Raw genomic sequence first — 19,817 nt, forward strand, 5'->3', positions numbered from 1 at the left:
TACATGATCTCATCAAATAATCAAAATAGAACAAATTACCAAAGACTGACTACTCATGAATAAACAATTTGACTGACTTAAATTTTTTAGTCCCCCACTTTTGGTGGAAAATGTATTTTATTGACATATCTATACGTACCTAAACAGTCACATTATTTAACACTGACAATCTGTGCTACAAAAAACATATTAAGTATAGGTATAGAAATTTAAGATAAAATATTACATTTTTGATGGAAGTAAGAGATTATTAAACAAGAATGAAAGTTAATACAAGAAATATCTTACAGAAGACTGGGGGAAGACTGGCAGAAAATAATGTGACATACATATAACAGGGCAAAAACAAAGTCAGGAATCTGAACCAAAACAAATAAAGCTGCACTACCAGAAAGTCTATGATAGCACTGTAATTTATTTTACTAATCATATGAATATGAACAGAAGAAAAAATAAAAGAATAAAGGTGGTGGGATAAATTCTGGAAAGAAAAAAGTGGAGGAAAAAAGACAAAGAATGATGGGAATAGGGTGCCTGGGTGGCTCAGTTGGTTGGGCGGCTGCCTTCGGCTCAGCTCATGATCCTGGAGTCCTGGGATCGAACCCCACATTGGGCTCCCTGCTCAGCGGGGAGTCTGCTTCTCCCTCTGACCCTCCCCCGTCTCATGTGCTCTCTCTCTCTCATTCTCTCTCTCAAATAAATAAATAAATAAATAAATAAAAGAATGATGGGAACAGTGCATTTGAGCTCTCCACTACTGAGGACTTCTTACTACCCACAGGCATGTCTAACACTCTATGTGACCTGTAAGTGAGGAAATCCACATAAGCCTGAAGATGGGTTTTATTTTACTAGCTATTAATAAAAAGCTGAAGAGCAGCTCAATGTCATTCTTCCACATTTTAGGGAAAAAAGGAGGGTAGAGTAGGAAACTTTCTCCCTTGATACTATAAAAATTTTTGATACTCTTAACATCCAGTACCTTTTACTGGATGGCACACTGAAGCACAGGTCAAGAAACCCATCGATCTTTAAACATTTAGGGCTGAGGCACATGGGTGGCTCAGTCGGTTAAGCATCCAACTCTTGGTTTCAGCTCAGGTGATTATCTCAGGGTCCTGGGATTGAGTCCCGCGTGGGGCTCCCTGCTCCACGGGGAGCCTGCTTCTCCCTCTCCCTCTGCCACTCCCCCTGCTTGTGCTCTCTCTCAAATAAATAAATAAAATCTTTTAAAAAGTCTTTCAAAAAATCATTTAAAAATTTAACCACCACCACACAACTACCTTATCTCATCCTACCAATTAACTATCACCCAGATAACTAATCTACCATGCCAGAAGGCATAAAATAAATATGCAACATAAAATGTTGGGTAAAATCAGTCATCTGGAAACTACTGATTCAAATTATTTTTATGCCTTACTGCAACAAATCAAATGACATACCTGCTTTTTCAGTGCAAATACTAACACTTTCAGGCTTTCTGCCCTATGCCTGTTACCTGGAGTATCTTTCCCGGGAACTGACAAAGAAACAGCACTTTTGCTCCTGGCTATTGATGCTTTTGTAGGGACAAGCAGGCGAGTGATTAAATCATTCTCCCGAAGACTGGTATACGGGTGTCGAGCTAAATGAGGAGAACAAACAAAAAAGATTCAAGTTGAGGTCTCACAAATAAATGCAAAGCAAGAAAGAGCAATGTGAACTGCTGCAAATGAGAACTTTCCCAGCCTAAAAGTAGAAGCTACGAAAGCAACATATATATAATGGGACTGAACACCGCCACTGGATCAGACTGCCTTGCTAGGGAAGAGAGCACCTGAAGTAAGGGTCAAAGGCCCTGGCATACACAATAACCCCAGTGAAGAAATCTAGGTAACTATATCTAAACGAAGCCCTATCCAATGTATAGTCTCTACGGAGGAATTCACGTATGGAGAAAGAAGTGGTATGTGACAAAACAACTTTGGCGTGGATTTCTACAGATATGCCACTGACAGTCAAAGTGGTCAAGTTCATTACCAAAAGCTCCAAGGGACTGACTGAATTCTTTTGTTAGAAGTGCATCTTGTAAATACCTTGCTCCAAAAGTTTTTATGTTCCTAACGATCCCTGTGACAATGGCATTTGTTATAATAGGATCTGACCTGAATCAACAAACTGGAGAGTATTCTCCAGTGAATGGTTTGGTATAAAACAAAAAGCAACAGTCCTGTTTGGCAGAGAAAAGTTGTGGGGGGGGATGGTGTTAGAAAGAAACTACTTTAAATAAAGAACTACTTCAGGGGCACCTGGGTTGCTCAGTCAGTTAAGCATCTGCCTTCGGCTCAGGTCATGATCTGAGTCCTGGGATTGAGCCCCATGTCGGGCTACCTGATCAGCAGGGCGTCTGCTTCTCCCTCTCCCTCTGCCCCTCCACCCCTGCTCATGCGCGCTCTCTCAAATAAATAAATAAAATCTTAAAAAAAAAAAAAAAACTACTTCAGTAATAAGTATGAAATTTTGTGTATAATAATCAGCAGTGAAAACATGCACAAAGGTTAGATGTGGGTAATGCTATGAAGCAACACAGCAAAGCTTTGAAGTTCAAATTATGGTCAATAACTTAAGACCTTCTAAACACTAACTGATGAAATGTTTGAAGAGAATCAAGTCCTCCAGCACAAATCTTTATCTATACCAACACTCTGTGATCTAGTCCCTCAGCTTCATTACAGACTTCTTGCTCAGATGACAGCAGAATTATAAATTCATTTAAGGACAGACTCTTGGCTTCAGCCAAATAAGTATGGCATCAAAGGACATTTTTTAGCTAAAGAAGGGATATTCTGGCTTCGAATTTTAGGAACGACTTCTCAAGCAACCAAATGTTGACATAGATCCTTTTTTTTGAGAGAGAGAAAGACAGAAAACGCGGGGGGTAAGGAGGTGCAGGGAGAGAAAATCTTAAGCAAGCTCCAAGCTCAGCATGGAGCCCAACTCGGGACTCTCTCCCCCAACCCTGAGATCATGACCTGAGCCGAAATCAGGAGTCGGAACTCAACTGACTGAGCTACACAGGCACCCCAATAGATCGCTTTTAAACCACTATTTAAGACTGGTACTTAGAAATAACTAACCAGTTGGTTTTTCTTCTGCTTGTACAGTTTCTCCAGGTGTCTGCAATTTGTTAGATCTTCTATTCAAGGATGAGCTTCTCTTCTTCTCTATTTTTTCTGGAGATCAAAGGCAAAGGAATATTATTTTTTTTACAAATTATTTAAATATATTACTTCAGGAGTGAGTCACTCCTCTTTTCAAACATTTTTTATCTTCTCTACTCTTGATTGTAAAAATTTAAATTTCAAATCTTATGTAGAGATTCTACATCCCCAAACTTAAAACTAGTTTACTCTTTATCTGGAAAATAAAATTAATTAGGAAAAAAACAGTTAAAAATTAAGAGGACAATGTCTAATACTACCTGACAAAATCAACATTCCCAAATTGGGAATATACAACTTTTAATTTTGGACACAATCCATGATATCTATTACTAAAGTAATGTATACTTCAGTTATAATGGTTATTATTTTAAACAAAAATGATCATTAACTTTTGGCACAGATGGCATTTTAGCAAACTAATGAAAAACACAGTTTGTGTAGACACTTTGCCACTTCACTTGAAATATTCTGGCTCAGGATACTGAGGAGTGTCTACTTAAAGAATAACTTCTCTTTTGGGAACGTATAAATTAAATTGGGGACCTGTACATATTGACAACATAGCATCATTTGAAAACTCCTGAATTGATAATGTAATTAAACAGCATGAACCAGAGGTATAATGAATTCAATCACGTGATTAAATCACACATCCTTTATTTTCATACTGCAAGTAATGACAAGATAGTGTGAACAGTTATTATGAGTCAGCAATGAGCAGAAGAAAAATAGACAATTTGAATCGGCCAAGCTTTAAAACAGGGCTACTTAAAATATTACAGGTTATTAGATTATGAACTTCATTTGAGTGTGAAATGTTCATCTCTCTGGATCAAACAGGTTTCATTTCAATTTGCAGAGATTTTACAAAGGTAAGCCACCACCAATACAGATTTTATTTTCCCTGACATCATTAATTACAACATTCACTGTTTCAGAGTGTTCAATATACTGTACCTGTAAGTTATTTCACAAAGTATCTTCCACACATACCTTCTCGTATTAAAAACTAGTAAAAAAATCATTTAAAAAGTTACTTGGAATTGCTCTTTCAGTGTAACTTAACTAATTATCCTAAAAGTAATCACCTGTTCCTCCTCTTTACAAGTCTCATTAATACAGCATGAGACCTATTAATAAAAGCATACTAGCATTTGCTCATTATATTAAAAACATCATACACATCTGTGGAAGAAATATTTGCTAACTCCTCAAAGCAATTAGATAGTGAAACAGAGTGAATGCTTGTGAAACAAATCATATATATATCAAAATGAATGTATATACATATATAAAATGAAGGTATATAAATACAACATTACAATGAATGCTATCTAATTTTTCTAAAGGATTGAACTGGTGAATAATAAATTAATTTCATTATATGACAAGGAAGGTGCTAGAGAAAACCTTCCCACATTAACCTACAAATGAACCCAGGCTACACATAAGTGCTCTGGGAAAGCCTATCGAGGGTTAGGGTGATAAGTGGATCAACTTTTGTTAGACCATTAAAAGAAAAATGTGATAACCCCAGATGGGGGGCTCCCTGCTCACTGGGGAGTCGGCTTCTCCCTCTCCCTTTGCCCCTCCCCCCACTTGTGCCCTATCACCCTCTCGCTTGCTCTCAAATAAATAAAATCTTTAAAAAAATATTTTTAAATTCAAATCGTAATTACGTCCTTTTGTTTTCAATTCATAAGGCACTAAAGTGGGAATGATGTGGAATACGTTTGCTGTGTCTTCCTCCTGCCAAGATCACTTCTGTTTTTGCCTCTGGAAAGGATTTTTTTTTAATTCATTGATGGGTATGGCTGCCTAATCCATTTCAATTATCAGTGGGAAGCACCATGCACAACAAGCCAGAAATGGTCACTGACAGTCAGGTGAAGGAATTTTTTTTTAAAAAAGGAACACTAATTAAAAGGGCAAACACCGGGGCGCCTGGGTGGCTCAGTTGGTTGGGCGACTGCCTTCGGCTCAGGTCATGATCCTGGAGTCCCGGGATCCCCTGTTCGGCAGGGAGCCTGCTTCTCCCTCTGACCCTCCCCCCTTCTCATGCTCTCTCTATCTCATTGTCTCTCTCAAATAAATAAATAAAATCTTAAAAAAAAAAAAAAGGGGGCAAACACCAGAAGCAAAAGGTTATCTGAGGTAGTCATAGTAGATAATCTCTTTGTCTTTTCAAGAACACCACATTAGCAGGGCGCCTGGGTGGCTCAGTCATTAAGCGCCTGTTCAGGTCATGATCCCAGGGTCCTGGGATCGAGCCCCCCATCAGGCTCCCTGCTCGGCGAGGGGCCTGATTCTCCCTCTCCCACTCCCCCTGCTTGTGTTCCTTCTCTCACTGTGTGTGTCTCTGTCAAATAAATAAAATCTTAAAGAAAAAAAAAACACCACCACCACATTAGCACTACAAAGAGTTGTAAAGTAGAGGTTAGCAACGCTTTGCTCATTAAACATGGGTACCACTTTATTTGCTTTGGAGGAAAGCACAGGCTTATTATTGAAATGTGCCATTTCAACATCATGATCCATCTATCAAATGACCAAAATACAAACCATAAGCATGACAGAGTAAAGAGCACTCAATTTCTTGAGGTCTTAACTCTAAAGCCAGGAAGGTAATTACACTTGCCTGTCACCTCTACAAGGTTGTCATGAATAAACAAGTATGACACATGTGAAGCAGATCAACCTGTCCACTGCTGTATATATGCTAACATTTCCCTTAAATGAGGTGTTATTCGTAAAACTTAATGGAAACTGAATTACCAGTCTAGCTACTCTCTAGGAAAAAGGATTTCATTTACTGGTTAGGTACACTATGAATCACTTTTATAAGAAGTTATTGTGCCAGGTAATGGCAATGTCTTTTGGTCAAAATATGTTTCAGTTTGGGCTACCTGAACTCAACAAACCCCTCTGATGATTCATATGCAAATTATGAAACAAGGATTAATACTGATGAAAATACAAAATAGTAATGATCATCTCTATCTACTATAAAACAAGGTGGTGCTCTTCTGAAATACATCTAAATGTTCCACAATCTAAAGGATAAGTGGTACTGTGAAAAGATATAAAAAGAATTTATTTCATTGGTTTAAAATTCAGAATACATGAAATAACTACTTACTCTTTGCAACAGAATTCTGAAGACCTGCAGATGACACAGACGTTTGTTTGTGTAAACCAGAAGTCTCTTGTTCAAGTTTTTCAGTCGATACAGAACGTGTATTAGCTGAGAAAAGATGTAATATTTACTGTACTCATACTTAAAGCATCCTTAGCTGAAACAAAGTATGTTCATGATGTAATTCTATGGAGTATGTGCATTAATTAGGTGCACAATGTTCACTGTCATTCCTTACAAATAATATAAATTTGAGTTTTAAGAAACTGTAGAATTCTGTCCATTTGTAGGAAAATTTAGAGTACCCTCAATAGTAAATGGGGCAGACTTATTTTTAAAATAGGCACTGGATAAAGCTGTATAAAGCTGAATCATTTTTACAGAGATTACAAATTTAAATGGTAAGATTTTGGATATACTGGATAAAATGATAATAAAATTTCTTCTGCAGTTTTACATGACATAAATTTAAACATAAATTTACTGTGCACACCACACACATGGCAGCATTTTCACTTAAGATACAAAGCTCAAAACCTTGTTGTAAATGCAACCTTGCAGCAATAGCCAATATCTAAATATGAACATGAATGAACTTAAACAGTGGTATTAATTACCAGTTTTGGTTTCTGGGTTCATGGATGTAGAGCCTTCCCATGACCATCTTTTTTGACGATGATCAACACGGTTGCTCCGTTCCGATGTCCGATAGAGAACAGCTTTAAATCTCTCCTATTTAAAATAAATGCCAACAAATTTTTACACATTCATTATATTGGTTAGTATAATTTAGATCTGTGGATTAGAAAACCAACCCATTACCAAATTTTTGTATCAAGCAAAATTGGGGGGGGGGGCATCAGGTAATAGTTAAAAATGAAGACCAAAAAAAAAAAATAATTGAAGATCATATTTCTGGTATCAATCAATGTCAATGCTTCTCTTAAATAACAGGCTTTAACCCTGTGGATATGAATTGAGGAACAGACTGTGCTTCCCTCTACTTATATCATTAGGAAATTAATTAATTCATTCATTCATTAATTTATCTGACAGAGAGAGAGAATGCGCACAAGCAAGGGGAGTGGCAGGCAGAGGGAGGAGAAGCAGGGAGCCCGATGCGAGCCTCAATCCCAGGACCCTGGGATCACGACCAGAGCCAAGCAGATGCTTAACCAACGGAGCCACCCAGGTGCCCCTGTGGTATGTTTTTTAAAATACACCTTAAGGGGCGCCTGGGTGATGCAGTCACTTAAGCGTCCAACTCTTCATCTTGCCTCAGGTCATGATCTCAGGATCACGGGATGGAGCCCCACACTGGGCTCTGCGCTCTACATGGAGTCTGTTTGGGATTCTGTCTCCCTCTCTCTCTGCCCCTCCCCCTGCTCACTCTCTAAATAAATAAAATCTTTAAAAAATAAAATACACCTTAAATTCTTTGTAGAATCAGGCAGGGAAAAAAATCAACTAACACACACATAAGTGAAATCTATGCCAGAATCATCTATAATACCCATGTTTGTAACATCTTAAATTCTAGTGATAATAAAGTTTAAAAGAAAGATAATCGATGTGTCTGTCTTGACCTCAACTTTATTTTTTTTAAGTTTTCTTTATTTAAGTCATCTCTGCACCCAACGTGGGACTCCAACTCAGAAGATCAAGAGTGTCAAGCCGGCTCCTCTGCATGAGCCAGCCAGGTGCCCCTTGACCTCAATTTTAATTGCAAGGGCTCAGGATAATAGCTGTTCAACTGTAAACACACTGTGGCAAAACAACCCCACTTGCCAGAAAGAGGCATGCCTGGTTTTCCTTTCTGATATTTCAAGTCCTTGTGCTGTAACAGACCGTGGACTATACTCAGGTAAGCAATCAACTGCAGGGCCAGGAGGCTTTCTATTCTTCCCTGACAAGGACCGTTTCATAGCAACATCATCCTTACAATGCCCCCACCATTTCTCTGAGGGAAAAGATAAACATACTAGGAAAATGGAGAGTCATCCATATCCTCTGAGGAGAAAAGCAACTGCAATTCTTAAAGTAAAATGTATCTAATGGCAATATTTTACAATTATATTTTTTAACAGAAAATAAGTTGCTCAAATTACTGACAACCCAGAAAGTATAATAAAGACTGAAAACAGTGATTCGTCTTGTGTTATTGAAACATTTCTGATTCGTAAGAACCCTATGCCCCTGCTTCCAAATGCGCTGGCCCTCTGTGCTCTCAGGTTCCTCTAGCATCTGTGGTTCCTACAGGTCTCCTGTCCACACTCCCCCACTCCTCGGCACCACGCCTGCTCTAAGGAATCATTCTCTCTCTATGTGCAGGCTGCTCACAGTGTCCCATGGACCCTTCCTGCTCTGTCGGGGACCACCCTCCCTCCACCACACTAGTTTTGTGAGGCTGATTCTCTTTTGCCCCTTTTCTCCTTGTCCCTCTGCCTCTTTTCTCCCACCACACCTCTGGCTCCCTCCCCCTCTGCAGTGCCGTTTTATCACATTTTCTCTGGGATCTCTCTCAGGTTCCTCTTTCGCTAAGATTGCCTTTTTTTTTCTCGGTCTCTGGGAGTCTCTCTCCTCCAGGGACACTGTGCAGTGTTCTGTTTTACATTCTTTCAGTCTCTTAGTTCAAATCTCTCTATCTCTGGCCTTCATTCTCTTCACCACAGAAGTAAATTAAGGAGCTCTTTCACAGAGGAAGATGGCAAGTGATAGAAATTCTGAACGAGAGTTCATCAAATACTGGAATATGAAAAAACAGTGTAAACCACCATAGAAAAAGGTACAGAAAGAGAGAGAAGGGATAGTGGACCAGGGGTGGGGAAGAAATGGCATGGGAACAGTCCTAGAATAAGGAAGAGCCACAGATGGGGCAGGGGTTGGGGGTGAGGTGTGTTGAGAGCAACTATGTGCACAAGGAGAAAGAGTGAGCCCCGCAGAGAAGAAGCCTCATGGGGACAAATGAAACCAAAAAGAAAGGACAGAAAAAGAAAATTTTAAATTAGAGCAACAGGGGCACCTGGGTGGCTCAGCCAGTTTTAAGTGTCTGACTCTTGGTTTCAGCTTAGGTCATGACCTCATGGATCCTGAGATCCAGCCCTGTATTGGGCTCCACACTTGGCAGAGAATCTGCTTGGAGAGTCTCTCCCTCTGCCCCTCCCCCAACTCGTGCTGCTTGCTCTCTTGCGCACGCTCTAAGTGAATCTTAAAAAAAATAAATAAATAAATAAGAGCAACAGAAGAAAAGAGGGAGAGATAAAAACACACATACTGAGAGAACAGGCAGAAAGCCCAAAGATGGGGGGGAGGGTGGAGAGAGAGAGAGAAAAAAGCTAAGACAAAGAGGAAGGAAAAGTAAGGCGCCTCAGGCTGAAAAAGGTCACAGTCAGCCGGAGTACCAGAAGACAAAGACTTAGGGACCCTTGAGAATCACTGGAATAAAGGAAAAGAGAGAATGCCAGGAAGAAAGAGAATGGTGTCCCAGAGACCATGGCAGATTCATAAGGAGCCAAGGATCCTCAGAATAAAGTAGTGGAATGACCTACAGGAGAAAACTCTGGTGTCAGAGAGCGTCAGAACAAGACAGCCTTTAAATGCCCAAGTACGGACACTAAAAGACAAACTGACTGAAGAGGAACAGAAGGGGAAAGAGAGGGCATCATGAAGGCAGTGACTCATACCAACAGAGTGCCAGACACCAAAAGAGTCCAGGAAGGTAAAGAGAGAGGCAGGGCCCCAGCACAGCGGGGAGGAAGAGCGCGCCGGGCAGAAAGGCAGGGGAAGCCAGATGGGAGGAGAGCAAGCACTGTCATCTGACTGGCCTGCGCTCAAGTCAGAGAAGACCCTGTGAGAAGTAAGATGGGGGCCTATCGAAGGGTCTGTGAACATGAGGGCGCTGGTATAGAGCTCAGAGCAAACCCTGGGCCTCGACACCAGTGGGCCACATCCCGGAGGGTGGAAGGGCTCTCTTCCCGGGCCTGTGAGGCTCCTCTTTACCTCAGCTAGCAGGTCGAAACTCAGGGATCTGAGAGGACAGGGACAAGAGGTTCTACTGCTGAAGGGAAGAAGAGAGAACTGGGGCTGGGTCCTTTGGCTGGGGGGGAGGGGGGGGCGGCAGGAAAAGGCAGTGAAAGGCTAAGAAAAAAGTATTCCAGTGCCAGGCTACACCGTGTGGCATCTGATTAACAGGCTAGGAAACATGTACTGTACCCTTTCTTCCTGTAATTTTTGTTTCCTTTTTTCTTCTGCAGATATTCTCCGCTGCTCATCCTTTTCTTTTTGTTCTTTCAGTTTTCGTTGCTTCTCTTCCATCTGTTTTTCATACTGGATCCTGGACTTTCTTTCTTTTTCAAGCAGTTGTGTTTCCTTATTAGCTGAAATATTCCAAATACATTTTCGAGGTGTAAGAGCCAAGAAAATATTTAAGTTTTCCACAATCCACAAAGTTAATATATCGCCTTCTCTTTCTTAAAAATAACATGACCTATGCTAATAACAAACGATTACATTATATAAGTGAACGAGAATGGCCACTAAAGAAGCATTTGCACTGGGTGTTCATTTAACTCCAGAGAACAGAGATGGCTTAGATGACCCTCATATCCTGTCCAAACGAAAATTCCAAATTAAAAACAAATATTTTCTTTCATGGGATATTTCCGCTGATTTGAGCTGAAGTTAAACCCCACCAGATTAACATGCTAAATACATTAAAATGAGAATTAAAAAGAAAACACATGGCCAGAATGTTCTTTTTCTCCTTCTACTGGGAAACTTCTTTCAAAGGCCTCAGCTATGCAGACCGTATTTAAGCATGCCAGTTTTACATTCACAGAGTTCGACACCACACTTGGAACAGCATGATGTTTTCCTGTGTCAGATTTCCCCTCACTAAAGCCTGGAGAGCATCTATGCAGTTCCAAAATACTCTCCTTAAGAGCTCCAGGAAGAAATAACTCCTCACCAAAACAAAGACAAATGATATCCATTTGAGTAAAGCTGAGCACAAGTTTTGTCAAGGGATTTCAAAGGCCAGAGAAAAATGGGTAGTAGTTGAGAAAAGCATTCTCTTGAGGTGTAAAAAGATTATTCTTTTAGATCCTAATTTACACTTGAGAAGCTTATGTTAGGATTATTAGCAACTTCATTTTCCTTTTGAGAGTCATTTTTATTGAAACCCCATTCTGCTTGTTTCTACAAATGTTGAAATGTTCAGACCTTAGTTTTCAGAAAATTAGAGATAACAGAAACTACTTCAAAAATTAAACTAATCAAATATTTTTCATAGGCCTTCTTTATCTGCCTTAGTATAATCATTGAATCCAATAAAATACATCCTAGAAAAAATGTAATCTATGATATAAAACGGATCAGGAAAAGTAGATAAAATCACTTTGAAAATACGTAACCTTGACAGAAAACTTATTCATTCCGATTTTTTAAAAAAGTCTAAAATATACCTTCTTGCTGTCTGGTCTTCTCTTCTCTACGTTCTTTTGCCAACCTCTGCCTCACAACGCTTTTAAGTACGGATCCATCGATTACTAAAAACAAAAAAGGAAAATATAGTAAGGCATTAATAGATCCGATTTTAATGACATGACACTCTGACATCTATCAAAAAACATTCTAGAAATTACACCTGGTTTAAAAGCTGATCTTATATTTGCAGACTGAGATGGAAGGGGGCAGAAACCACTCTGACTCCGTCTTTCTTCAGCAATGGCGTGCGCAGCAGCAACTAGAATACAGGGAGATAAAGGGAAGGGACTAGATACTATGAATACAAACAGCTAATACAAGGGGAGACAAAGCTCCAGCAATCATCCTTGATGATACAGGATAGCATCTCTCATCTAGAAGACAAAATCATGACAGATTAATCCAGGTCAACAACAAAGCCATATTGAGTTCCTGTGATGTTCAACAATTGAAGAAAAAACTAAAGCTGTTTCTTGTGGATGTGCCAGCCTATCTGTGGACTTAAAGAGAGTTGTTAGTGGGAGTGGCAGCACGAGCTTGTGGATGAGTAGGAGCTAATGATTAATAGCTTTCAAAAATGCCTCAGATAAGACATTACACCAAGTACTAGAAAAACTGAACCGGGACAGAATTGGAAAAACTGTTTTACCATAAACTGAGAATTTAGAAAAGACTTGGTGCTTACGGACCTGAATTTGGAAGCAGAAGTGTCAACAGTGAGATCCTCAGAGATTGGGCCCAATATTAAAAAGTACATTTATAAATTACCTAGATGTGGGGTTTTCTTCACCTACGTTGCTTTAAAGATATTAGTGATGCCTGCCTTTCCCCACCCCCAGTCTCTGGGGTGGAGGCCCAGGCATTTCCAGTTGCTAAAAGCTCTATTCTAATGCAGGGAAAGTGGAGAAGCACTCAAGGAATTTCCATTGAGATAGTATTATTCTAGGTAGAAAAATGTTAGGCAAACAAAGATAAATTTACACATGCCTTGTAAAACAGGCCCAAAAGTGGTAAATAACTTCAATAAAAGTGAAATACAAGATTAGGGGAGCACAATTTGAGGGAGAGTAAGAAAAACAAATGCCAGGATGATACACACACCAATTATTATAGGGGATTCCTGAGCCCTTTAATTCCATTTATGGCTGTATCTAAAATGCCCCACAATGCTGGGCATCTTCAGGAAGATCTGGAGATTAACACTGAAAACTCTCCTCTACCTTTGTGAAAGCACAGGAAATATGCCCCTGTGATACTGCACACAATTCTGTTTTCTATATATCAAGAAAAAATATAACAGTTGAAGATGGGCAGTTAAAATAATTAAAGGAACAGAGTAGCTGTCATTGTCCTTAAAGAATGAAAGGACTCTGAGATGTTCCTTGCCACTGAGGAAAGATATCTGGGAGTCATTTTACAGTCATTTTTACCTTGAAAGTGACGTCATAATTGCTGCCATAGGGACCACTATTTCCAAAGGGAAAAAGGATTTTTTTTTTTTTTTACCCCAGAGACCTAACAGCTCAGATAATCCATGATTTCGCTAAATTTGAAGATTAGACTCTTCTCAGCTTCCTTCAACTACCAGCAATTTTGTGGACCACAGATTATCCTCTGAATTTGCATACTAGTATGTTAGGAACAATTCTTAAATATAGTCTATAAATTAATTAAACCCTCCTACACTCTCTCCCACTTGTGACATCTCTATGTGAGCACAGAAAAAACAACAGTTGGTTTTGCACATTCCGTTTTCCTGCTTAGAAGTCCCAAAGAAAGTTCATATTTTGGCACAAATTACCTGACCATAAGGACAATTTCTCTCGAAAGGTACAATTTTACCATATTTAAAGATCTTATTAAACAGCAGTAACCTCAGAATTAGCTGTGGTAGGAATAATGAACTAAATAAAGGTTAATGTGGTAATAATATCAAGTCTGATTTTTAGAACTTCATAGAACTTCATATCCAAATTCCCACTGGCAAGAAATATACTCACCAAAAGGACAGGCTCTAGAAGTTATTTAAAATGTCCAGGCAATGAGAGAAAGGCTTTATGTCTGAACTTTGAACAGAGTATTTTATTCAACTCCGTTGAATGAAGGAATTCACTTACCATTCATTTTAAAGCTACAGTAAGGTACAGTTTAAATATACTACAGTTATTTCTGTAGTTCCTATACTAATTCTGAATCCCAAATTAAAGTTAAAAGTTACCTTTTGCAGGGCCCCTGGGTGGCTCAGGTCATGATCTCAGGGTCCTGGGATGGAGCCCTGCATCCATTCTCCATCCAGCTCCCTGCTCAGCGGGGAGTCTGCTTCTCCCTCTCCCTCTGCCTCTGTACCCCCCCAGTCATGTTCTTTCTCTCTCTCTCAAATAAATAAAATCTTAAAGAAAAAAGTTACCTTTTGCCTGGAAGTTAAGAAAATGCATAGAGTTTATTACTAAAACGGAAATATGAACCTTAATCTATATTTATGGTACTTTCCTAAAAATTGCTATAACAAATAATGTGTATCACCTCACCATTTACGAAATTCTTCTCATTTGTATGACTTCATTAAATTCTAACAATCCTATATTTTTTATAGATAAGAAAAACTGAAGCTAAACATTACTTTCCCAGATCACACAGGTAGTAACTGGTGAAGCCAGACCTTGATTCAATTGTAGATTAAGAAACAACTGGGGCGCCTGGGTGGCTCAGTTAAGCATCTGCCTTCGGCTCAGGTCATGATCTCGGGGTCCTGGGATCGAGCCCCGCATCAGGCTCCTGCTCAGCAGGAAGCCTGCTTCTCCCTCTCCCACTGCCCCTGCTTGTGTTCCCTCTCTCGCTGTCTCTCTCTGTATTAAAAAAAAAAAAAAAACAAAAAAAAACGAAACAACTTTACTTCTTATCAAGGACCAGACTGTACAAAACCCACATTAACCTTTATACGACTTAGTTCTTTATTCCCACCTCTGCTACTTCTAAAGTTACTTCTGTTTAAAACATCACAAAAAAGGAATCGGGCGCCTGGGTGGCTCAGTTGGTTAGGCGACTGCCTTCGGCTCAGGTCATGATCCTGGAGTCCCAGGATCGAGTCCCGCATCCAGCTCCCTGCTCAGCAGGGAGTCTGCTTCTCCTGCTGACCCTCATGATCTCTCTCTCTCTATCTCATTCTCTCTCTCAAATAAATAAAAATAAAATCTTTAAAAAAAAAAAAACATCACAAAGAAGGAATTAAGATCTAAATGCTGACTCAACAATAAGTAAATGAAATATAGGTGTTTTGGTTTAAAACAGACTTTGAAAATACAGCAATGCAAATATTTTAAAATAAAGCACTATATGCTGTGACTAAGAAAGGCCTAAATTTAGAAAAAAACATGTGAAAGACAATGCAAGTAAACCATTCTCCTTCTAGGAGGGGAAAATTAATTAAAAACTCAATCATCCTGGATATCTAGCCCAATAAAAGCCTCAGAATGAAATGAACCAAAAATAGGCACCATTAAAGATGCCAAAGTTAAAGAATGCTTTACATTTAATAGATTTTTTTAAAAGATGTCATTGAAATTTTGAGGCTTCTTTTGGAGATAAAGTATTTTAGCTCATTACCAACTTCAATATAGTGGAAATTTCTGCTTCTCTCTGCCACAGCCCCCCCCCCCCCAATACACACTGGATCTGTGTCACCAGGGCAAGTTAAACACAACAAAGGAAGAACACTTTTCCGTGACAACCAGTTCAAGTACGGTAATAATCTTCCTAAAGCTGCACAATCACTTCAAAATGCTTAATCCCATGAGATGCCAATGATAAATACTCATCCCAATATTTATTCAGCAATTCTGTTGTCTGCCACAGCTGTTGCTCTTGATATCACTCAGAATTCAACATAACACCTGTAGCCCCACTTCACCATGACCTTTCTTCCCCAAGCTCCTTTCTTCTGTACTCATTAGAAATATTAGATCACATAAACTAGTATTTTTATTAGGTAGCAAAGGGCATAGATTGCAAAAAATGACTGAAAGGTTGTTTTTTTTTTTTTTTTAATAGAATGGCTATGATTGTGGCAGAGAACCACTATACTATGAAACTAATTGTTACAGATTAACAGATTTAGTGCTACTCACTGTTATTTGGAAAACAGAATAAGCAGCTGCGATTGCCACAAACTCCTATCATGGGCTCCTGCTGGATATAGTGCACTGGGGGGGGGGTCTAGCAGTAGACTGTTCCAGCAGCTCAATACCTGACCCCTCTTCCCACAGCTGCTGGCTCTGTCCTAGATCCACTCTCATTCAAAGCTGAGCAGTTGAGAGTGGCATAGTCCCTGGCAGATCGATTCCACCCATACCAAGGATCTCTCCTCATGGCATTAGGACAGTCTTTAGGCAAGGAAGAGGGTGGGAAAATACTTTAAAAAAAAAAAAAGGAAATCAAAGATATCTGCAATTAGGGGCACACAAAAATAAGGCAGATTCATGTAGTTTTGCCTAAAACAGCAACAAAGTCATAGGGCTGAGAGAGATTTCCTAAAGATCCCTAGATCCAATCCAAAGATAGTATGTCTTGGGGCACCTGGCTGGCTCAGTCAGAAGAGCATGAGACTCTTAATCTCTGGGCCCCATAGTGGGTAGAGAGATCACTAAAAAATAAATTTAAGACAAAACAAAAAACTCCTCAAAGACAGCATGTCTTAAAGTAAATTACAGTTTCCTACCATTCAGAGCTATCTACAGTGGAATGGCTACTTGGAAAACTGTTAAGCTATTAGAATACACATTCAAGTTGTAGAAGCTGCCCAGGATTTTATAGCTAGGACTCTGGGTGCTGGACTTGAGAACCTTAAGGTTTCTCCAGCTCTAAAATTCTATAATGATCTGACTCAATCTTAGTAGCTTTTTCTGTATTTGTTTAAAGTATTCTGAGTAACTTACCCTAAACTTAGAAATTACTTGTGAATTTAGAAAAACAAAAAAGGTGACAAGTCAGTGGCAAAGTTTCTTATGCTCATCAGGTTGAAACATTCACATAAATTATCTTAAAACAATCATATATAAAAATATAAAACACACGTTTTGTTAAAAGAAATGTATTTTGGGACACCTGGGTGGCTCAGTCAGTTAAGCGTCTGCCTTCCGCTCAGGTCATGATCTCAGGGTCCTGGGAACGAGCCCCACATCAGGCTCCCTGCTCAGCGGGGAGTCACTTCTCCCACTCCCTCTGCTCAGCACCCACCCCCCTCCCCCGTCATGCTCCCACCCTCCCCCTTTCAAGTAAATAAAAATTTCTAAAAAGTGTATTTCTTCAGTATGCTACAATCTTAGCACAGTGCTATGCACAGAAAACATAATTCAATGAATGTACATAATTCTTGCACCTGAGAAGTTATTTGTTCAGGGACAATGTTTTAACTCTTGGAGCCAGGCTCCCAGCAGGAAATAAAATTGACCAGATTAACAGATTCAGGGCTACTCACAGTTATTTGGATAACAGAATAAAAAGCAACTGTCACAGTGGCATTTCATTTGCCACAAAGTGGCAAAACATTTCAATGACTCCTTGTCCCCTTCAAGAAAATGCTGAGACCATGAGGGCAAATCTAGTTAAAGCTGGTACTCTGTGAAAAGTCTAACATATAACATGTGATGTTTTCAATTCCTAATAGGAAATGGGCAGCAAGGAGTCAATTAGGGTTCTGGGTTAAGCCCTTTTTGCATGACTAAGTTTTTGGCTTGAAATACTGTGAATCCAATCAACTGTCTCATACAAGATTTAAAAATACTTCACAACATTCAATACCCAAAAATGCTTCGGAGGGGGGTTATCCAGAATGTTGGTTACTTTAAATCACTGAAATAAACCAACGGCAGAGAGCCTTAGGTGTCAACAAGCAATAAAACAATCCGAATTTACTGCAAACTCTGATTCTCAAGGTAAAGAGGAAAGTGTATTTGCTTCTGATACGCTGGGAAGTTGATTCGAAGTAATCTGAAGTGACACAAAGCCTCCCCATTCGCAGCCAATTTTCAACTGCAAATGAAAAAATCCCTAAGGATTTCAATAAAATCACTTAAGATCGTCTTATTCTCAAGTTCATAGTAATAGGAAACTAGCCTGAGAACAGCAAGTAATCTCCCCAAAGCGAGAAATACCATTTCCCTCAGCTAGCGGAGCAGTCTCCTGCGCTAAGCAATGCGTTGCCAAATTTTATAAAATTAACGATTTTAGGGGGGAAAACATTTTGGCGTTGGGACCAGTTTAGAAGAAAGCACACTGAAGTGCTGCTTCCCGTTCACTGAAGCCTAGGGTCTGCAAGATGTCCCACGGAAGGTGACATCTTGGCGAAGTCATGTGCTACAGCAGGCAAATCAGGAGCAGCGGAGAGGCAAGTTTCTTCCAACTTTCAAAGCAACAGCCCCCCAGGGCTCCGTCCTCACCCGACACTGACCGGGAGGGTGCGGCAGATTAAGCCCTTGGGAGAGGCAAGGACTGCGACCGTGGGAGAGGATGCGAGCGCGAGCGCCCCGCGCAGACGGAAAACTCCCGGCTCTCGGAGCCTGCAAGGGCTGCCCCGGCGCGCGGGGTCTGGGCGGGCGCCCGCACATCCCGGGCTGTGGCGCGTCCGTTCGGCGGCTGCGCGGGCGTCCACCGCCCCCCAACGGCAGGCGGAGCTCGGGACCGTCCGCGGGGTCCGGGGTCCCAGGCCCTTCCACCCCCCCCGCGCGCCCACAGCGCCCGTTAGTTCCCTCGCGCCCCGCCCGCGGGGTTCCGCCGGTGGCGGCGACCATTGGGCCGTTGGCGGGGACTTCGGCCGTCGGTGCTGCCGGCCGGCCGGTCCCCCCACCCCCGTCCCACAACGGTTCTCTCTCCCGTCCAGGGGAACTCCGGGGCGGGTGAGGAGAGGACCGGACGGCGCGAGGGCACCCCGGAGTAAAGTTTTCTGGCGCCCTCCGCGCCGCCCCAACGGTCCCCGGGGCCGCGAGAAGCCCGCCTCCCGCGCGGGCCCGAGTTCCCCCGGGAGCCGCCAGGCCGCTCACCCATCCGTTCGCGCATCCCCCTCAGGGATGTGCTGCCGCCGGCGCCGGCACGCTCCGCCATCTTCCGAGCAGCCGCGTCTGCAACCGCTGGTGGCGCTGGAGGCCCAGTGCGCAGGCTCCGGCGCGGCCGTCTGGCCGGCTTTGGCCGGGGCGCCGAGGGGCGGGGCGGGGCGGGGCGGGGCCCGCAGAGCCGCCGCGCCCGCCTGGGACCCGCAAAGTCTGCCGTGCTGCTCCCTGCGCACCACGTCCTGACCTGCTGGGCAGGGACCTCCTGGTCTAAAGAAACCCTCTCGTACGTTCCATGCTCTCCTCGCAACCCTGTGCGGGGAGCCAGCCAATCATCAGCCGGCTTGGCCCTCCAACATTCCTTTTTTCCTTTCATCCCGTCTGCATAGCAACGCAGTTAACATTCCTTCCTTTCTTCATTTGTTCCTTCGTTCCTTTAGGGAGCATTATACTGAGTGCCTGCTGGGTGCGCTTGTATCCGGAGTTTGCTAGTCTTTGAGACACTACAGAATGGCCCAAGTTAGGGGGAAGAGGCCCAGAGACAGGCTGGGGGCGGGGAGAGGTTCCTGTGAGGTGCTAGGGGCTCAATCAAGAGTAGAGCCTTTCTTTAAAGTGTTGCGAAATAGGGGCGCCTGGGTGGCTCAGTCGTTGAGTGTCTGCCTTCGGCTCAGGTCATGATCCCAGGGTCCTGGGATCCGGCCCCGCATCGGGCTCCCTGCTCGGCGGGAAGCCTGCTCCTCCCTCTCCCACTCCCCCTGCTTGGGTTCCCTCTCTCACTCCCCCCGCTTGTGTTCCCTCTCTCACTCCCCCTGCTTGTGTTCCCTCTCTCACTCCCCCTGCTTGTGTTCCCTCTCTCACTCCCCCTGCTTGTGTTCCCTCTCTCACTCCCCCTGCTTGTGTTCCCTCTCTCACTGTGTTTCTCTGTCAGATAAAATAATAAAATCTTTTAAA

The 19,817-nt window shown here is 41.7% G+C and overlaps 1 protein-coding gene across 8 annotated transcripts in view; it reads right to left on the reverse strand.

Annotated features, from left to right (window-relative positions):
* Positions 1–19,018, reverse strand: part of MAP7D3 (MAP7 domain containing 3) — a 34,103-nt gene extending 15,085 nt beyond the window's left edge. For 7 of the 8 annotated variants that reach the window (XR_010406268.1, XM_045883117.3, XM_054509366.2 and 4 more), the window contains exons 1-8: positions 18,861–19,018; positions 11,987–12,085; positions 11,805–11,888; positions 10,555–10,718; positions 6,960–7,074; positions 6,346–6,450; positions 3,120–3,215; positions 1,502–1,627 (exon numbers count right to left, since the gene is read on the reverse strand). Coding sequence is in view for 7 of the 8 variants with exons in the window: in XM_045883117.3 (XP_045739073.2) it covers positions 1,502–1,627; positions 3,120–3,215; positions 6,346–6,450; positions 6,960–7,074; positions 10,555–10,718; positions 11,805–11,888; positions 11,987–12,085; positions 18,861–18,921 (850 nt within the window). In the remaining variant the exon portion in view is untranslated. The remainder of the gene's footprint in view (positions 1–1,501; positions 1,628–3,119; positions 3,216–6,345; positions 6,451–6,959; positions 7,075–10,554; positions 10,719–11,804; positions 11,889–11,986; positions 12,086–18,860) is intronic. The other variant, XM_045883133.3, reaches the window with a different exon arrangement.
* Between the last annotated feature and the right edge of the window lie 799 nt (positions 19,019–19,817).

This window comes from Mirounga angustirostris, unplaced genomic scaffold (genome assembly GCF_029215605.1).
Source record: "Mirounga angustirostris isolate CCGP_5_RB_7025 unplaced genomic scaffold, mMirAng1.0.hap1 SCAF_11, whole genome shotgun sequence".
In the NCBI taxonomy this organism is placed as follows: Eukaryota; Metazoa; Chordata; class Mammalia; order Carnivora; family Phocidae; genus Mirounga; species Mirounga angustirostris.